Source organism: Saccostrea echinata, unplaced genomic scaffold (assembly GCF_033153115.1).
Source record: "Saccostrea echinata isolate AGI-Se365-2 ecotype Australia unplaced genomic scaffold, CSIRO_AGI_Sech_v1 ptg000086l, whole genome shotgun sequence".
In the NCBI taxonomy this organism is placed as follows: domain Eukaryota; kingdom Metazoa; phylum Mollusca; class Bivalvia; order Ostreida; family Ostreidae; genus Saccostrea; species Saccostrea echinata.
The window spans coordinates 2762575-2777689 of NW_026889835.1; the positions used below are offsets into that span (position 1 = coordinate 2762575).

Sequence of the window (15115 nt, forward strand, 5' to 3'; positions counted from 1 at the left end):
AATTTATTCGTATACAAATTGTCATTTATGCATAGTAAAAACACAGTGTTTTCAGAACTTAGTGTACACTACAGGCTATAAAATTGATTTTATGTCAATTTAATAAATGTTTCATAAGTAACATTGTTTCAACTCAATCAAGCGAACCGCGCGAATCCGCACACAGGATCAGGAAGTGCGCGAACAAAAGCCAATCAACGCGTTGCAAAAACATGGAATCTCAGACACAGCCGTCAGCGTTTACATTTGATAGGCCTCATTCAGCTGGATCTGACAGGTAAAGTGTTCATTCATTACACTAAATAATTGAAGACTAATTAGTTACCTGTAAATTATTTCATTTCTTTTTTGATTAATGAGGTAGAAGGCATACATTTGTTACCACGTGTTTATTCATTTTCTCCGAACTATTGGTAACATGCCAAGATGCAATATGCAATCCATGTGCAATATTTTATAGTGAACACTATGTAATGGTGTTTCAAACCACACATTTGTCATGCAGTATTAAGTCAACTAGTGTGTCATTTTTTTAATTTATATTTATAACCTTAGACCATGGACAGGTTTGTTGTTTTACCATTTTGATTCTGTTTACATTTATTCCAGAAATTAAAAAAAATAAATTTGCCTGAAAGCTTGACAATCAGCAGTGCTTTGAGGTCTTTAAGTAAATGCTATTTAACTTATAAAGTCACTATGTTGTTTAAAAAATTAAACACTTCATGTCAATTAATATTATGATTTTTCATAAAAATTTAAGTATATCGTATTTTAGACAGTAGAATATATTCTTGTCAAAGGAACTGATATTTGGTATTAAAGGTCAATTATCAAAGATATGACTAAACCATGTCAATAATTTTATCAATAAGTAACATTATATTCCCTGAAAATGTCTGAAATTTCGAAACTATTTTACATAAATTTTCATGTCTTTATCAATTAAATATAATCATTATTTGGACCTATAAATCAAACTGAAAATGTAATAGCTATCATTTGCCTGTTGTGTGAGTATTTCTGGTATTTTTTATCCATTATGTACTAAAAATATATAAATATTAAACCCAAACTGGCTATTCTTTAGCTAGATGATCTAAAGAGCTGTATATCTTGCTTGTTATTAACTCACAGTTTAAATAATTTTTTTTCTATAAAGAAATTGAAATTTTATTGTGAGGCTTTCATCCAGTATATAGAATTTGTGCTCCATATTCAATGCCTATTCAAGAAAATCTGGCAAAATAAAAAAAATTAGTGTTACCTTGAATTGTTGCATTCATTTTGATTGTAAAAAAAAAAAAAACGTAATTGAGAGTAGGCAAATTTAGTCCTTACAGACACCTTAATAACTTCTCACAGTATTGATTTATTATAATTATGATTTTTTTTTTTTCAAATATTATATTAATTATGTACTCTTATCTTGTCAACTTTCTTTAGTGGGAGTGGGAGTGGTGAGGAACATGAAACATGCATTGTCAATTCTCCACTAAAGGCTCCAAAGAGTCCTGTAAAACCCACATTGGCACGCCTCAAGTCTCGCACAGGAGCATCAGCTAGCAGTGCAAAGTATTTCCATGCAGGGGGGAGAACTGTGTACACCTCAGGAAGACCCCCATGGTATGATTCCCATGGTCTTCTGAAGGAGGCATTTGTCATAGGTACAAACTAGTAATACATGCCCTGAAAATGTGCTCTTTGATATCATTTATGTAATGTGCAGGGATGTTTAATTTTTCAACACTCTGCTTTTGTATTTTAAGATTTTGAATTAGTTACAGTCTCTCTTTGAAACATGATATTGATAGGTTCAAATTAGTTAATTCACATTCTTAATAAAAAGATTGTTCTACATAAATTACAGACCAACAGTTCATTATTATGATTGTAAACTTAACTTGAATGAAATATCAGTTTTATGAGTGCACTAAAGTCTGAATTTCTAAACATCTCTAGGGCTATGTGGGGGAAGTGCTTCAGGAAAGACAACTGTGGCAAGAAAAATCATTGAGGCTCTGGATGTTCCTTGGGTCAGCTTGCTAAGCATGGATTCCTTTTACAAGGTAAGATCACCAAGTGCTTATTACGAATCTTCAAAGATTGTCCCAGAAACTTTTATCACTTTTAGGTTTATATATCGACAAAAATAATTTTTGTGATCAGCCAATTAAAAATCAGTGTATTAAAGAAATCAGGTACATTTAAAATGTTTGTCCATGGAAATATTGTTGAATAATATGTAGTAATGTACACATCACAGATATAAGAGCACATCTAACCTAGGAAGTGTTTAAATCTTTCTGTCAGTCCACAACAATGAAAGGGTACCTATACTATAAATGACTTTATCTGTTATCTATAACCACTAGAGTAACTGTCTGCTACTTTGCAAATTTATTTATTTTTTTTTGCAGAATTTTTTTAAGATGTGCACCTCTGTTTTGAGACAGATTTGCATGACAATTAAAATTAGTCAATGTTTGTGGCAACACACGTTTAGAACCACAAATTTTGTTGCTCTCTGAAGAATATGTACAAAAGTTTAAAAAAAAAAGAATCAAAATGCAGTCCTTAATTTTGGCATTGAAAGTTGCTAAGGTACTCAAGTTTGACTTTTAATACACCTTCTGTGGATTGTTTATGTCTCTACAGGTTCTTGGGCCAAAAGAACATGAGCGAGCAGAACAAAATGAATACAACTTTGACCATCCTGATGCTTTTGACTTTGATCTGTTGATTAAAACATTGCGTCGCCTCAAGGAGGGAAAGAAAGTAGAAGTCCCCATCTACAACTTTGTGACTCACAGCAGAGAAAAACACAGCGTAAATACCTTGAATTCAAAAGACTTCTATAAATATATCAAAACTGAAAAAATCCATCAATTAATTTTTCCATTGAGTTTGAACCTCAGAAACTTTCTAAGTGGAACCTATTTTAAAACAGTTGAACAGAATAAGCAATGAATGTCATTTTTGTCTATTTCAGAAAACAATATATGGGGCCAATGTTGTGATATTTGAGGGCATTATGTCATTTGTCAACAAAGATTTATTAAATGTGGGTATCATGCTTCTTTTCATGTAGAAACTGTTAAAACAATATTGGAACAGAATTTAGTTGACCATTTTGTTTTCATTACTGTACTCCTTTTCATTGGATTCTCCATGTATATGACCAAAAAAAAAAAATGATTAAAAATCGTTTTACATCATTTTTATAGGGTAAAAATTGTATAAAGAACAAGTCTCAATAAGGCTTATCTGTGGTCCCCGGTTACTCGTCAAATTTCGAACATTTATTAGAATTTTTAAAAATTAAATTTTATTATTAACTAATGTCTTTATTATTTGAATCATCATCTAAGAATGTCAAACAATAGATATAGGCAGCATACAAAGCTGCGCGTTGAAGGTAGGGTCCTTTGATTTTCATGAATATCAAAAGAAATCAGTGACAAGTACACACTTCAAAGCTTTCGTAAACACCGAGCACAGGTTTGTTCAGAGTCGAGTTTGAAATATAATGTGTATATTATATCTGTAAAGGTTGAGTGAAAATATCTTTGTTGAACAACCTTGTGCTCTATGTTTTCTAATTAAAAGTATTATGATTTTGAATCTCTTCTTTGACTTCATTTAAATGCGATTAACCTCTTTATGACCTGTTTAGAATCATAGCAAGCCACGTGGATTTGTATCGTTACGGGTAAATGCCCCCAGTAAACGTGCTAGTTCTCACTTGAAACGTACTCAGTTTTATATCGATCAGCATGGACTTGTTTGGTTCATCTTGTTACAGCTTTTATTGCCAAAGTTTTGTAAATAGAAAATTGTATTTGTAGTTGATTGTGAATCTTGAATATATAATTCGTCTTTGAACGAAAAATATAATTCCAAGATCTTCTTTTTATAGTATCTAATCTAAATGTCTCCGCCCATTTCCGTGTAATAGAGAAACCGTAGTCTGATCGGGGGAAAATGTTCCGGGATTTTTTAGTGCGATAGGTGTTAAAAATAGGCTTGTATTTTTTGATATGTTTAATTATTCATTATAAATACACAATGTTTTAATTAGAAATACTTCGTTATACACAATGAAAACAATCAAAAAACCGTACGCTAATATTTAACCGGTAAACCAAGGGTGTAAAAAGGGACCACACTACTATACTTAAGTAGAATACTCCTTTACTTACAAATGAATTATTTTTGTATGATAATTATGAGATACGTTACCATATTTATAGCTATTAGATATGAAGATTTTTGTGGAAACTGACTCAGACATTCGACTGGCCAGACGACTAAAAAGAGACATAGCAGAGAGGGGACGGGAACTAGAGGGTGTGCTGAAACAGTACAGCAAATTTGTAAAGCCTGCCTTTGACCACTATATAGAGCCCACCATGTCACATGCAGACATCATTGTACCCAGAGGTCAGAAAGTTTAAACTTTGATTTTTATAACTTTAATTAATAAAGTATGCCTAAAAATAATGTGAAGAAGAACTACCAGGTAATCTTGAAATATTACACTGTACAAGTGAAAGTGTCTCAAAATTGATTTTATGTGAATCAGACTTTCAAAATTATACCCCCTTGCCTTACCCCACTTCATGGTTTACTTAAACATTCAGAATTTTGTTGAAGGTTTGCACTACAGTGAAAAATTTTAAAGCATTGTTCACCTTTTGGGCATTGATTCCCCATTTTAAAGAACAAACATGGCAAAGAATACAATTACATGTCATTTTCTCTGTTGTTAAATCCCTCATCAGCATCACAATCTTATCTTTCAACAGATTCAGGAATTGAGCAATTGAAATATGCTATCTTTCTTTATCAAAATTTTAACCAAAAATAAATAATTTACTTTATCAAGTACTTTTCTGAATCTGTTCTTATCTTCTTGAAAAAATGAGCTAGTAGATACATTTTTAAGGCATTAATTCATCACACCTTAATTTCTTCTCAAAGTTGTTTTTTATCTTCAGTATGCAGACTCCCCCCCCCCCCCCCCCCCACACACACACACACACCCCACCACCACACACAAAAAATGGCTGTTCAAGTTTTGTTTATCACATGAAAAAAGAATACAGGGACTGAATTCAATTCTTAGTTGCAATGCACCAATAAATGCCTGATAATAAAAGTTGAAATAAAATTTAAATTTAATTTCAATTTTAGGGGGAGAAAACCAAGTGGCCATTGATCTCATTGTCCTTCATGTCCACACACAGCTTAAAAAGGTAATTGTTGATTTAGATTAATCTTAATTAAAAATTGTAATTGTTGTCTTGGATTAATATTAACTTAAAACAGGGGCTGACAAATCCCATTGCCCGATGCCCAGGGCTAGTGAATTTTAAGGGTGGGCAAGTGAAATTTTATCAACCACTACTTGCCCATGGGCAAGTGACTTGAAAAAAATAAAATCCATATGTAAAGTCATAGATCTAAAGCTTTGTACAGGGGTTTGCATGATCTTCTCGGTATTTGTCTTCCATTTTTTTAGATTTATATTTTGAAATATGATAATAGTTTATGGTGGGACAAGCAAATATTCAGGTAGGGCAAGTGAATTTTGACCATGCACTTGCCCTTGGACAAGTGCCTAAAAATTTATTTGTCAGCCCCTGTTAAAAGGTAACTGTTGACTTGGTTAGATCAGTCTTCACATGAAAAGGTAAATGTTGGCTTAGAAAAATCTTAACTTAAAAAGGTAACTATTTTAACTTTAAAAAACTCCAGTTGACTTAGATCAATCTTAACTGAAAAGGTAACTGTTGACTTACTGTAAACCAACTTTTATTCGCGTGCGAGAAATATTCACGTGTTTTGCGACCTACTTTAACTCACGAATATTTTCCGCTGCGAACCATTTATTTTGCTTTTTATTGGTAGAGAATGTTTCCTCAGTCGCAAAAATTAATCGTCGCGGATTGATTTCAAACCAACGAATCACAAATAAAAGTTGACGCGAATAATAGTTGGTTTACAGTAGATTAATATTAACAAATTATTTTCAGAGGTGAGAGTCTGAAATTCTTTAATGAAATTTTTTTTGCCCAGTACTATTTTGCTTATTGACAAATAGATATACATGTAGATGTATCTTTCAGAATTTGTTATATCCTACAATACATTATGAATAAGTACATATACTTTACATGTATTCTTTAGGCAGCTGATTTTGCCAGCAACTCTGAGTTGGCGGCATTCTTTGTAAGGATCGAGTGAAGTGTGCTCACATTTTTTTTATATTTTTGTTTGATCAACATAACATTATTGCCGTGTATTAGAATAGCAGTTCACAACTTCTATTGCAGATGGCTTTTTAGATTTACAAGTCCCTGTTACACCTTAAAAAGTTTTTCTTTTTTATTGTGAATGAAAAATTCAACAATGTAACATTGTTTTAAAAAAAAGCAGTACATATTAGTTCTCTTCCTCATACTGTAGTTTTCCATTAGATGAATGCTAGTAGTACACAAGAGCATTGTGAAATGACATTTTTATAACTGAATGAAAAGCTATGAATTGTTATGAAAGTGTTTTCTTTTGACATAAATCATTGGATCATTTTTTATTTTGTTTTCAACAGAGAGGATTTAAATTACGAAAAGAACTTGCACACTCTGCCATGAATGGTACAAAAATGCCAAACAGTCTATATGTTTTAGAACAGACTCCACAAGTACAGGGACTTCACACATTTATAAGGTGAGCTTAATGGTCACAGAAATTTTTGAATTGCATAGTGTAGTCTATCTGCTTTTATACATTTTTAGGCTCACTTGATCTGAAAACTGAATCACATTGTGTCTAGTCCTTCTGTCCGTCCATCCGTCTGTTAACTTTTCACATTTTCAACTTCTTATCTAGAACCACTGGGCTAATTTCAACCAAACTTTCCACAAAGCATCCTTGGGTGAAGAAGATTCAAATTTGTTCAAATGAAGGGCCACACACTCATTCAAGGAGAGATAATTCAGAAATAGTGAAAATTTTGTGGCATGTTTTAAAAATCTTCATTGATCCAAGTTTCTAAATAAAAGGTCAATGTCAAAATCGGTTTCTAAGAAAAATTCTTTTCTGGAGCATATTTTCTCTTCCTTTGGTCTTATCAGGCCAATGCCACTAAGTGCCAATGGTTAAAGTGTGTACAATTACCTTAAACCAAATTCCTAGGTCAGAAGTTAAGGTTGTAGTAGTTTTTTGTGTTAATTCCTTGTGAAATTTGTGTATTTTATGCTTTGGTCCAATTCTGCTCATACTCCACAGTGACTTGATCAAAGGTCAAGGACAGATCAAGTTTCTATGTAAAGTCTTTGTCTAGAACATATTTTCTCTCCCCTTAACTCAGTCTGGCTTTAACTTCACCTAAAAAGTGGCCTTTGGTATAGTTTTTTTTTTTTTTTAAGATCAGAGGTCAGGTCAAAGCAGATGTTGTCATAAATCTTTCTCTGGAGATCTGCTTTGACCTTGACCTCAACTTCTAGGTTTGATATCAAACATGAAATACATTGTCATATTATTTACTTCAATAATAAAAATTGTACCTAATACAGTGCATGTGAAATTTCTTTATGATTGACAAAAAAAGGAATTTCCAATGTGTCTAGAACCTTCTCTAACAGTCCTCATATGTTTCATGGTTCTTTATCTTTTCTTCTTGCAGAAATCGTGAAACCCCAAGGGATGAATTTATTTTCTACTCCAAGAGGCTCATGAGGTTGCTGTTTGAGTATGCACTATCAATGTTACCACACAAGGTAAGAAAATGCTTGGCTCCATCAAGATAGTTTTAATTTTTGTGGGGGGGGGGGGGATTAAATGTGTCTTGTCACAGAATTGAAATTGAGTTTTAATAATTGTCATATTTACTTCTCATTGGGCGCCTGTCTCTGCTCAACTTCATCCTTGGTCAAAGATTCACAACTATGTAACATTTGGTTACTATGAATTAAGGTTTGATTGAACTTTGAGAGCTTTGTGATGATAGTGAAACCATGAAAGTGTGTCGCCTTGAACAAGTTAATCACGTACATGTAATGGAAGAAAGAGAAGATAACTTTGGACCTAAATTGCGAAAAAAAAATTGTCACTTGTATCTTCAAATAGCAAGCTCTCATTAGAATGTAGCCACAAAGTAAAGTTGATTTCCAGTAAGAATTTAAGCCAAGTTACAATTACTACCCCGGGGAACATTTTGTTTCACAATCTCATAATTTTGTTTAATTTACAGGCTGTTGTTATAGACACACCTCAAGGGGTTCAATACCATGGAAAAAGACTGGATGCCAGCAAGGTATAATTTTTTACATATAAATTCTATTCCCAAAAATTCTGATAGCTGACTAATTTTATGCTGTCTTTATAAACACCTGACAGATTGCTTTAATGACTTTGATTTCTTCCACCATCAGGGCGATGGAGGAATGGTAAGCATGTGACTGCCTGATTGTGCAGCTTTTATTGTATGACTATGTGTAAATTTATATCTCAGATTTTTAGAATTGTGCCTGCTACTGATTTCATCTTGATTTAACTATACATCAACTTCATTTGACTTTTCCTATTATTTCATGTAAACTTTACTTTTACATGCATTAATTATCATGCAAAAAGGTCCAACGACTTTGTTGGCTAACAGATATTAACTGTGGTCATACCTTTAAGCTGATTTGATTATCATGATATTAATAGAATCCTTAATGTTAGTGCATTTTTTCTCTCTTTAAGATTGAATCTTCATCTTTTTCCTGTCACTGTGAGATTTTGAATTTCCCAAATTTGTTTACATAATGTACTAGTATGTATTTTAATTGAGAGCGATATCAATTTCATGTTTAAGAATGCTGTCACAAAGTAATATAGTACATTTCAAAATATTTTCTTAAATAATCAAACCTATTCCTTTTTCACATTAGAAAATTTTGTTTTTTGGTCAAATGTTTTCCTCTTTATTTTCTTTGAAATATTTTTTTTTTAATAAGTGTGTGTTCAATATATTATATGTAGAATAAACACTGGAAAATACAATACATACATATTTGATGTGGTTTTTTACTGGTACATGTAATTAATTTTTTTTTATTAGTAAATAATATAAGCACTACAGTTGGTTTTCACCCTTTCAGTCAGTGTGTCTCTCTATCCTGAACACCTTTCCCTCTTAAAAAACATGCTAAGCATCAGCACAAGCCTTATAGGACTTGACAGGTTTTGATTTAAAAAAAGGATTTTGTTATTCCATGTAGTACATGTATAATCACTGATGCTGTTGAAGGCTTAAATGCTTTATTTTCACATTCTTTGCAAGTTGTGTTATGAATTGATTTAAAATATTATAATTAAGAAAAAATAGCAAGTCAGCTAAACAAAGTAAAAAAGAAGCTCGAATTTATTATTGATAAACTTTTAAAACTGTTATTACTTTCTTTTGACTTGATTGAACTATAGTACAATTATTTTTAATTTCCTGTATTAAAGAAATGAGGATCTATACAATTCCTTTGTCCCTAGAGATTTGTTTTGAAAAAAATAAACAATTGCAAAATAAAATTGATACAAAATTGCAATGCAAATTAATTTTCAGAAAATTTGAAGTCACTACACATTTTGTTTTTACAACAGCATCTAGAAAAGATGTACATTTATAATTGTGCATTAAGATTGGATTGAATAATACCCAATATTTCACCGTTTTGTTTCTAGATTTGTGGAGTTTCTATTTTGAGAGCTGGAGAGACAATGGAACAGGCTCTTTGTGAAGTGTGCAAGGACATCAGACTGGGCAAAATTTTAATTCAGACCAATTTAGATACTGGTGAACCAGAGGTAAGGATCAAATTTACTTGATATAGCCATACTGTATGAGATTCCATCAGTATACTAAGATGTCTTCCTTTTTCTTTAGTAGAGGAGGACTCAATCAAAACTGATAAACATTCTGCAACTAATTAAAAATGTGTAAAGAAGTAAGAAAGTATTCTTGTCCTTAGGTAATAAGTGGTTGATTCATTATATATAAAGACTGCCATGTGTTACTGAAGCATATTTACCTGTACTATATATATACTTGACACCCCTTGGTTCTTTTGTAATGCATTGTTTCACAGCTGAATTCCTAACCTTTATATTCGTTTCTCATTACAGTTACACTACCTCCGTCTGCCAAAAGACATTAAAGAATCTCATGTTATGTTGATGGATGCTACTGTGGCAACAGGAGCAGCGGCCATGATGGCGATCCGAGTCTTGTTAGATCATGACGTTCCTGAAGAAAACATCACTCTTCTGTCCTTACTGATGGCAGAAACAGGTCAGTATTGATTACGTTGATACAGAGTCTGATTTTTTAAGACTGATTCTAAATTTCGGTTTTTTTTCTCCTTGTGATTATACAGACCTGGAATAAAGCCCCCAACTTGAAAGATTTACCATATATACTCACCTATAAGTCAGATTTTGGGGAAGTAAATTTTGGTCCAAAACTGTAAGTCCAACTTACAAGGAAGTCCTAAATACGTCGGCATTTTTTCTTGAAGACAAAATAGTACAGTATACAGTATTTATACAGTATTTATGTAATCTCCAATAATTACCTTTGACAAAGATGGGGACATGTGGGAAAGGTAGATCTAAGGTTATAATATGCATCACGTGCAAGTCTTCACAGGTTTTAATGATCTTATTTTTGTTTAAATTGTTAATAAAAGATTAAATATCGATATCATACCCAAAACATACTGAAACACAGGTAAATACAATAAAATATTGATCTGAAATTGGAAAAAATTCTAGCAGAAAACCATTCTGACTTATAAGTGGGTCATTGGCAAATTCCTCTAAAATTACTTCCAAAAAAATACAACTGACTTACAGGCGAGTATATACAATAATAGTTCTTCCCCTGAAAAAATATCTCTTTGTTAATAATCTTATGATTTTATTTTCAAAATACTTTTGAATATGTACCGGGTACATGTACCAATAGACAAATTGTAAGTTTCCGACAAGAAACAAAATTTTAGGGTGTCACCGGACCACAAACTTCCATGCTTTTGATTTGCTTGGTACACTTAAAAGTTAACAGAAGTATACTAGCATATAAAAGATATCACAACTGTAGATATTTATTTTTACAGGTGTCCACTCAGTTGCTTATGCATTCCCCAAAGTAAAAATTTTCACAACTGCAGTAGATAAGGAAGTGAATGAACAATTCCACATTATGCCAGGCATAGGTTAGTACTGTTGATCAATAAATATTCATGAGACCTTATTTTCGCGAAATTGTCATTTGGTTTTTGTAATCGGAACATAATTTTTGCGAATTTAATTTTTATGTTATATGATCTTTACTTATACAAATAAATGCCAGAATTAAATTTTCACGAGAAAATGGTCTCGTAATTACGCGAAAATAAAGTTCTCGCAAATAAAACAGGATTTACAGTATCTTGTCAATTATACCCTCTCAACCTCTTTTTCAAGAAGAACTTAAAATATGTGAAGTTTGAGTTGGAAATTATTTTAAGAGGTTCTAGACATGGTTTATTAATAACAACCCATGCTTTGGATCTTTTCAGGTAACTTTGGAGATCGCTACTTTGGCACAGATTTTTCATAAGGGAGCTGAAGAATTTGGCTCTTTTCTGTTCTTTTGTCTACAATGCTCAAACTTGCTTCCAAATGTTAACAGTTTCACATGCTAGAAATGGGTGAAATTCTAATTTTATTATGTGTGTATCATAAAGTTGCTGTGTGAGGTTTTGATTAAAAGCCATTTTTTGTCCAGTTCATTCTACTTTTTCATTGTCAAGACTGAAAACATATTTTTTTTTTGATTTTTTTCTCATTGCAGTTTTAATCCTAGTATTCTATGAATAAGCTTGTATGTTTCAATATTGATCAAAGGAAGCTGTGCCTTTCGTTTACTCTTATTATTATATGGGAGAAACAAATACGTTAGATTGTTTGAATGTGAAGATATGATTTGCTTTATATACATGTACATGTCAAGATAATTGAAATATTTGATATTCAAAGAGTTTACTGGTCGTACACTTTTAATATTATTTAGAAATATCAAAAGAACCTTTTTCTTGTATTTTACTGACTGTGAATTATATTTTATTTGATTATTGATCAAACAACTTTGTGTTCGACATTTTTTGAGCAAGTTCCTTCATGTCTACCTCAGACTGTTTTTTAAAATTTGGTTGTTTTAATGTTCAATCACATGTAAATTTACCATTATAATCTTATAACTTCAAACTTCCTTTTGAGAAGTTTTTCATCTAAAAAGTCTACTTTTATTATTGCTAATGGGGATGTTCTCGTCGACAATATTAACTTTCATCATACAAATAATTCCCGAGAGCAATACTTAAAACAGAGTATTAGTCACTACAGCTTATATACATATGTAGTGGACAAAGAATAAAACAATAGAAATTGTGCACAACTTTATACTTACAACTATTCCAGAGCATGAAACTGTTGTCCTCATTTATTTATAAGTTTACTATTGTAATGCCGTCCTTTTATGATTATTTTTTCCCCTGTACACCAACAAAAAATATGTGTCAAAACAACTATTATAACAAAAAAGCTAATCATTGCCAGTGTTTGTTTTGCTGTTTTAGGATATATACATGATAATTAGTGACATTTGATCTTATATCAAGTCTGTGTTCTTTTCTGCCTTTATAGATATAAAAGTGTGCAAACTGCCAGATATTATTGTACCGTGTTGATTATTATTATTTTGTGGGTATTAGATACTGAAGTTGAATACATGTAGATAGGCCTGCTTTATTATGTTGTACGGCTGTTGTTTATTTTCACAGAAGTTTACCAAGTTTTGTTGGATAAAATACAAATGTGAACTTATATTTAAAAACATGGACTTTTAGAGAGATTTAAGACAAGGAATACAATTAAATAGTCAGGGTTCTGATAGAAATGTAATATAATGTTGTCTCAGTACATACCTTGATGGATGTGCCTTAATAATTGAATTCTGTATATGGATTATTTATGAATCTTATGTGGACTAATTTGTGAAAATGTTTATGTACGCTCTGTTTTAAGAGAAGATGTTTACGTTGTTAATGATGATATGTTGCAGGTGACAGATAAATCTGCTTTCCTTCTCAGAATAGTTGATTAAATGTTGAACTTGTTCTGGGACCATAATATTGTACAAATATTTTGCCATTTGTGCAAAATTAATACATGTATATGCCAAAAAAAAAATTAAAAGAAGTTTGAAATTGAGTTTTTATTACTTCCTCCAAAGGAGTTTATGGTGTGTTTTTATGCCCCTGTAATCAAAGATTCGGGGGCATATAATTTTTGCCCTGTCTGTCTGTTTGTCCGCAAAAACTTTACCATTGCCCATAACTTTTGATTGGTTGGAGCTATGACTTTCATGTTTCAATGCGTATGAAATCCTTGTGACAAGACCTTTCTTTGGGTACCATCAAATTTGACCTTTTGACCTTGACCTAGGAGTTTGACCTAGTTTTGCAAAATTTTATCCAACTTTAACCTTGGCCATAACTTTTGAATGGTTGGTGCGAGGGCTTTCATCCTTCACATAGGTACTTGTAATCCTTGTGAGAAGACCTTCTTTGGATACCAACAATTTTAGCCCATTGTCCTTGATCTTGGTGTTTGACCTACTTTTGGAAAACTTTAACCTTGGCCACTACTTTTGAATAGTTGGTGCTAGGGCTTTCATACTTCACATATGTAATACTTGTGACAAGACCTTCCTTTTTGATACCAACAACTTTGACCTTGACCTTTGAGTTTGACGTACTTTTGAAAAACTTTTAACCTTGGCAATAATTTTTTAACGGTTAGTGCTAGGGCTTTCATACTTCAAATGTGTATTTCTTTTGAGAAGGCCTTGGGCACCATTAATTTTGACCTTGACGTTGATGTTTTACTTACTTTTGAAGAACTTTAACCTCTTCCATATCTATTCAATGGTTGCTGCTTGGGCTTTCACATTTCACAGGTATATTCCTCGAGACAAGACCTTACTTTGGGTACCAACATTTTTGATTTGCAAATGTACATACGGGGGCATCAGTGTTTCACAAGCACATCTTGTTATCCCAAAGTTACAAGGAGATACATAGATGTATAATAACATGTCCATATGTTTGTAAGGCTATCTTTAAAAAAAATGTTTGGTTGCCTTCTCCCAACCAACTGGCTGAAAATGATTCGACTCAAAACTTTTTTATCTCCAGAATTTTTTTTTAATGCATTTCTTAAAATAAATTTTGAAAATTCAGCATTGATGTTGACATTTTCTTGCAAAAAAATATTTCCCACATACCTACCGACCCATTTTATTCATCCAGAGTCGGGGAGAGGGCAAACAAACATTTTAAAGTTGGCCTAACAATGGAGTTTTCTATGACCTTTCTGTATCAAACATGATATAGAGCTGCTATTTTGAAATAGGGGATCAGGGAAACACCAATCCATTCATTTGAGAATCAAATCGTCAAGTGAAAATTACAGGGAGTCTTATTCAATGTTGTGGACACATGTAGATTACAATTTATCTTTCTTATAAGTCCCAAAGTGAAATTAACTTGTTAAATAGATGGGTAATTGTGTCATATTATTTTGAGAGTCAGAAGGTTAAAGTAAAAATTGTTGTGCACTGTGATGAAATGTTGAGTCCATCTCACCTTCCAAAGCTGGTACAAAGTTGGGATATGACCAGAAAAAATTCAAATGTTTGAGGGTCCAAGGTAAAGACTACAACTATTCAAACTAAGTTTTAAAGAGAATCATTTGACTCTGATGCATGCAGATGGTCATTAAGGAAGAAGTAACTAATGTTGATCATACATCAATATTTAAAGCAGTTATATGTACGTGTAATCTAATTAAGTTGTGGAGATGATAAGTCTTAAGTAGATTAATTCATAAATCTGAGTGTTCATTTATAAGGAGAGGTTAAGATTCTGGAGCATATGATATAATTATTATTCAGGCCCGTAGGAAGCAAATTCACTTTGAGGGGGCACAACCATACATTTTCAGTTGGGGGGGGGGCACTATCAAC

The 15115-nt window shown here is 32.2% G+C and overlaps 1 protein-coding gene across 2 annotated transcripts; it reads left to right on the forward strand.

Annotated features, from left to right (window-relative positions):
• Positions 1–204: 204 nt before the first annotated feature.
• LOC133176980 (uridine-cytidine kinase-like 1) lies at positions 205–12202 on the forward strand. 2 transcript variants are annotated; one of them, XM_061312050.1, is made up of 15 exons: positions 205–277; positions 1447–1667; positions 1963–2069; positions 2659–2829; positions 2993–3064; positions 4254–4443; positions 5197–5258; positions 6614–6732; positions 7691–7784; positions 8258–8320; positions 8439–8453; positions 9730–9852; positions 10171–10336; positions 11163–11261; positions 11607–12202. In XM_061312050.1, the coding sequence occupies exons 1-15, from the start codon at positions 213–215 to the stop codon at positions 11645–11647; spliced, it is 1608 nt and encodes a 535-aa protein (XP_061168034.1). In that variant the 5' UTR covers positions 205–212; the 3' UTR covers positions 11648–12202. The 2 variants fall into 2 exon arrangements, with proteins under 2 accessions (XP_061168034.1, XP_061168035.1); XM_061312051.1 differs by lacking the exon at positions 8439–8453.
• Positions 12203–15115: the final 2913 nt, after the last annotated feature.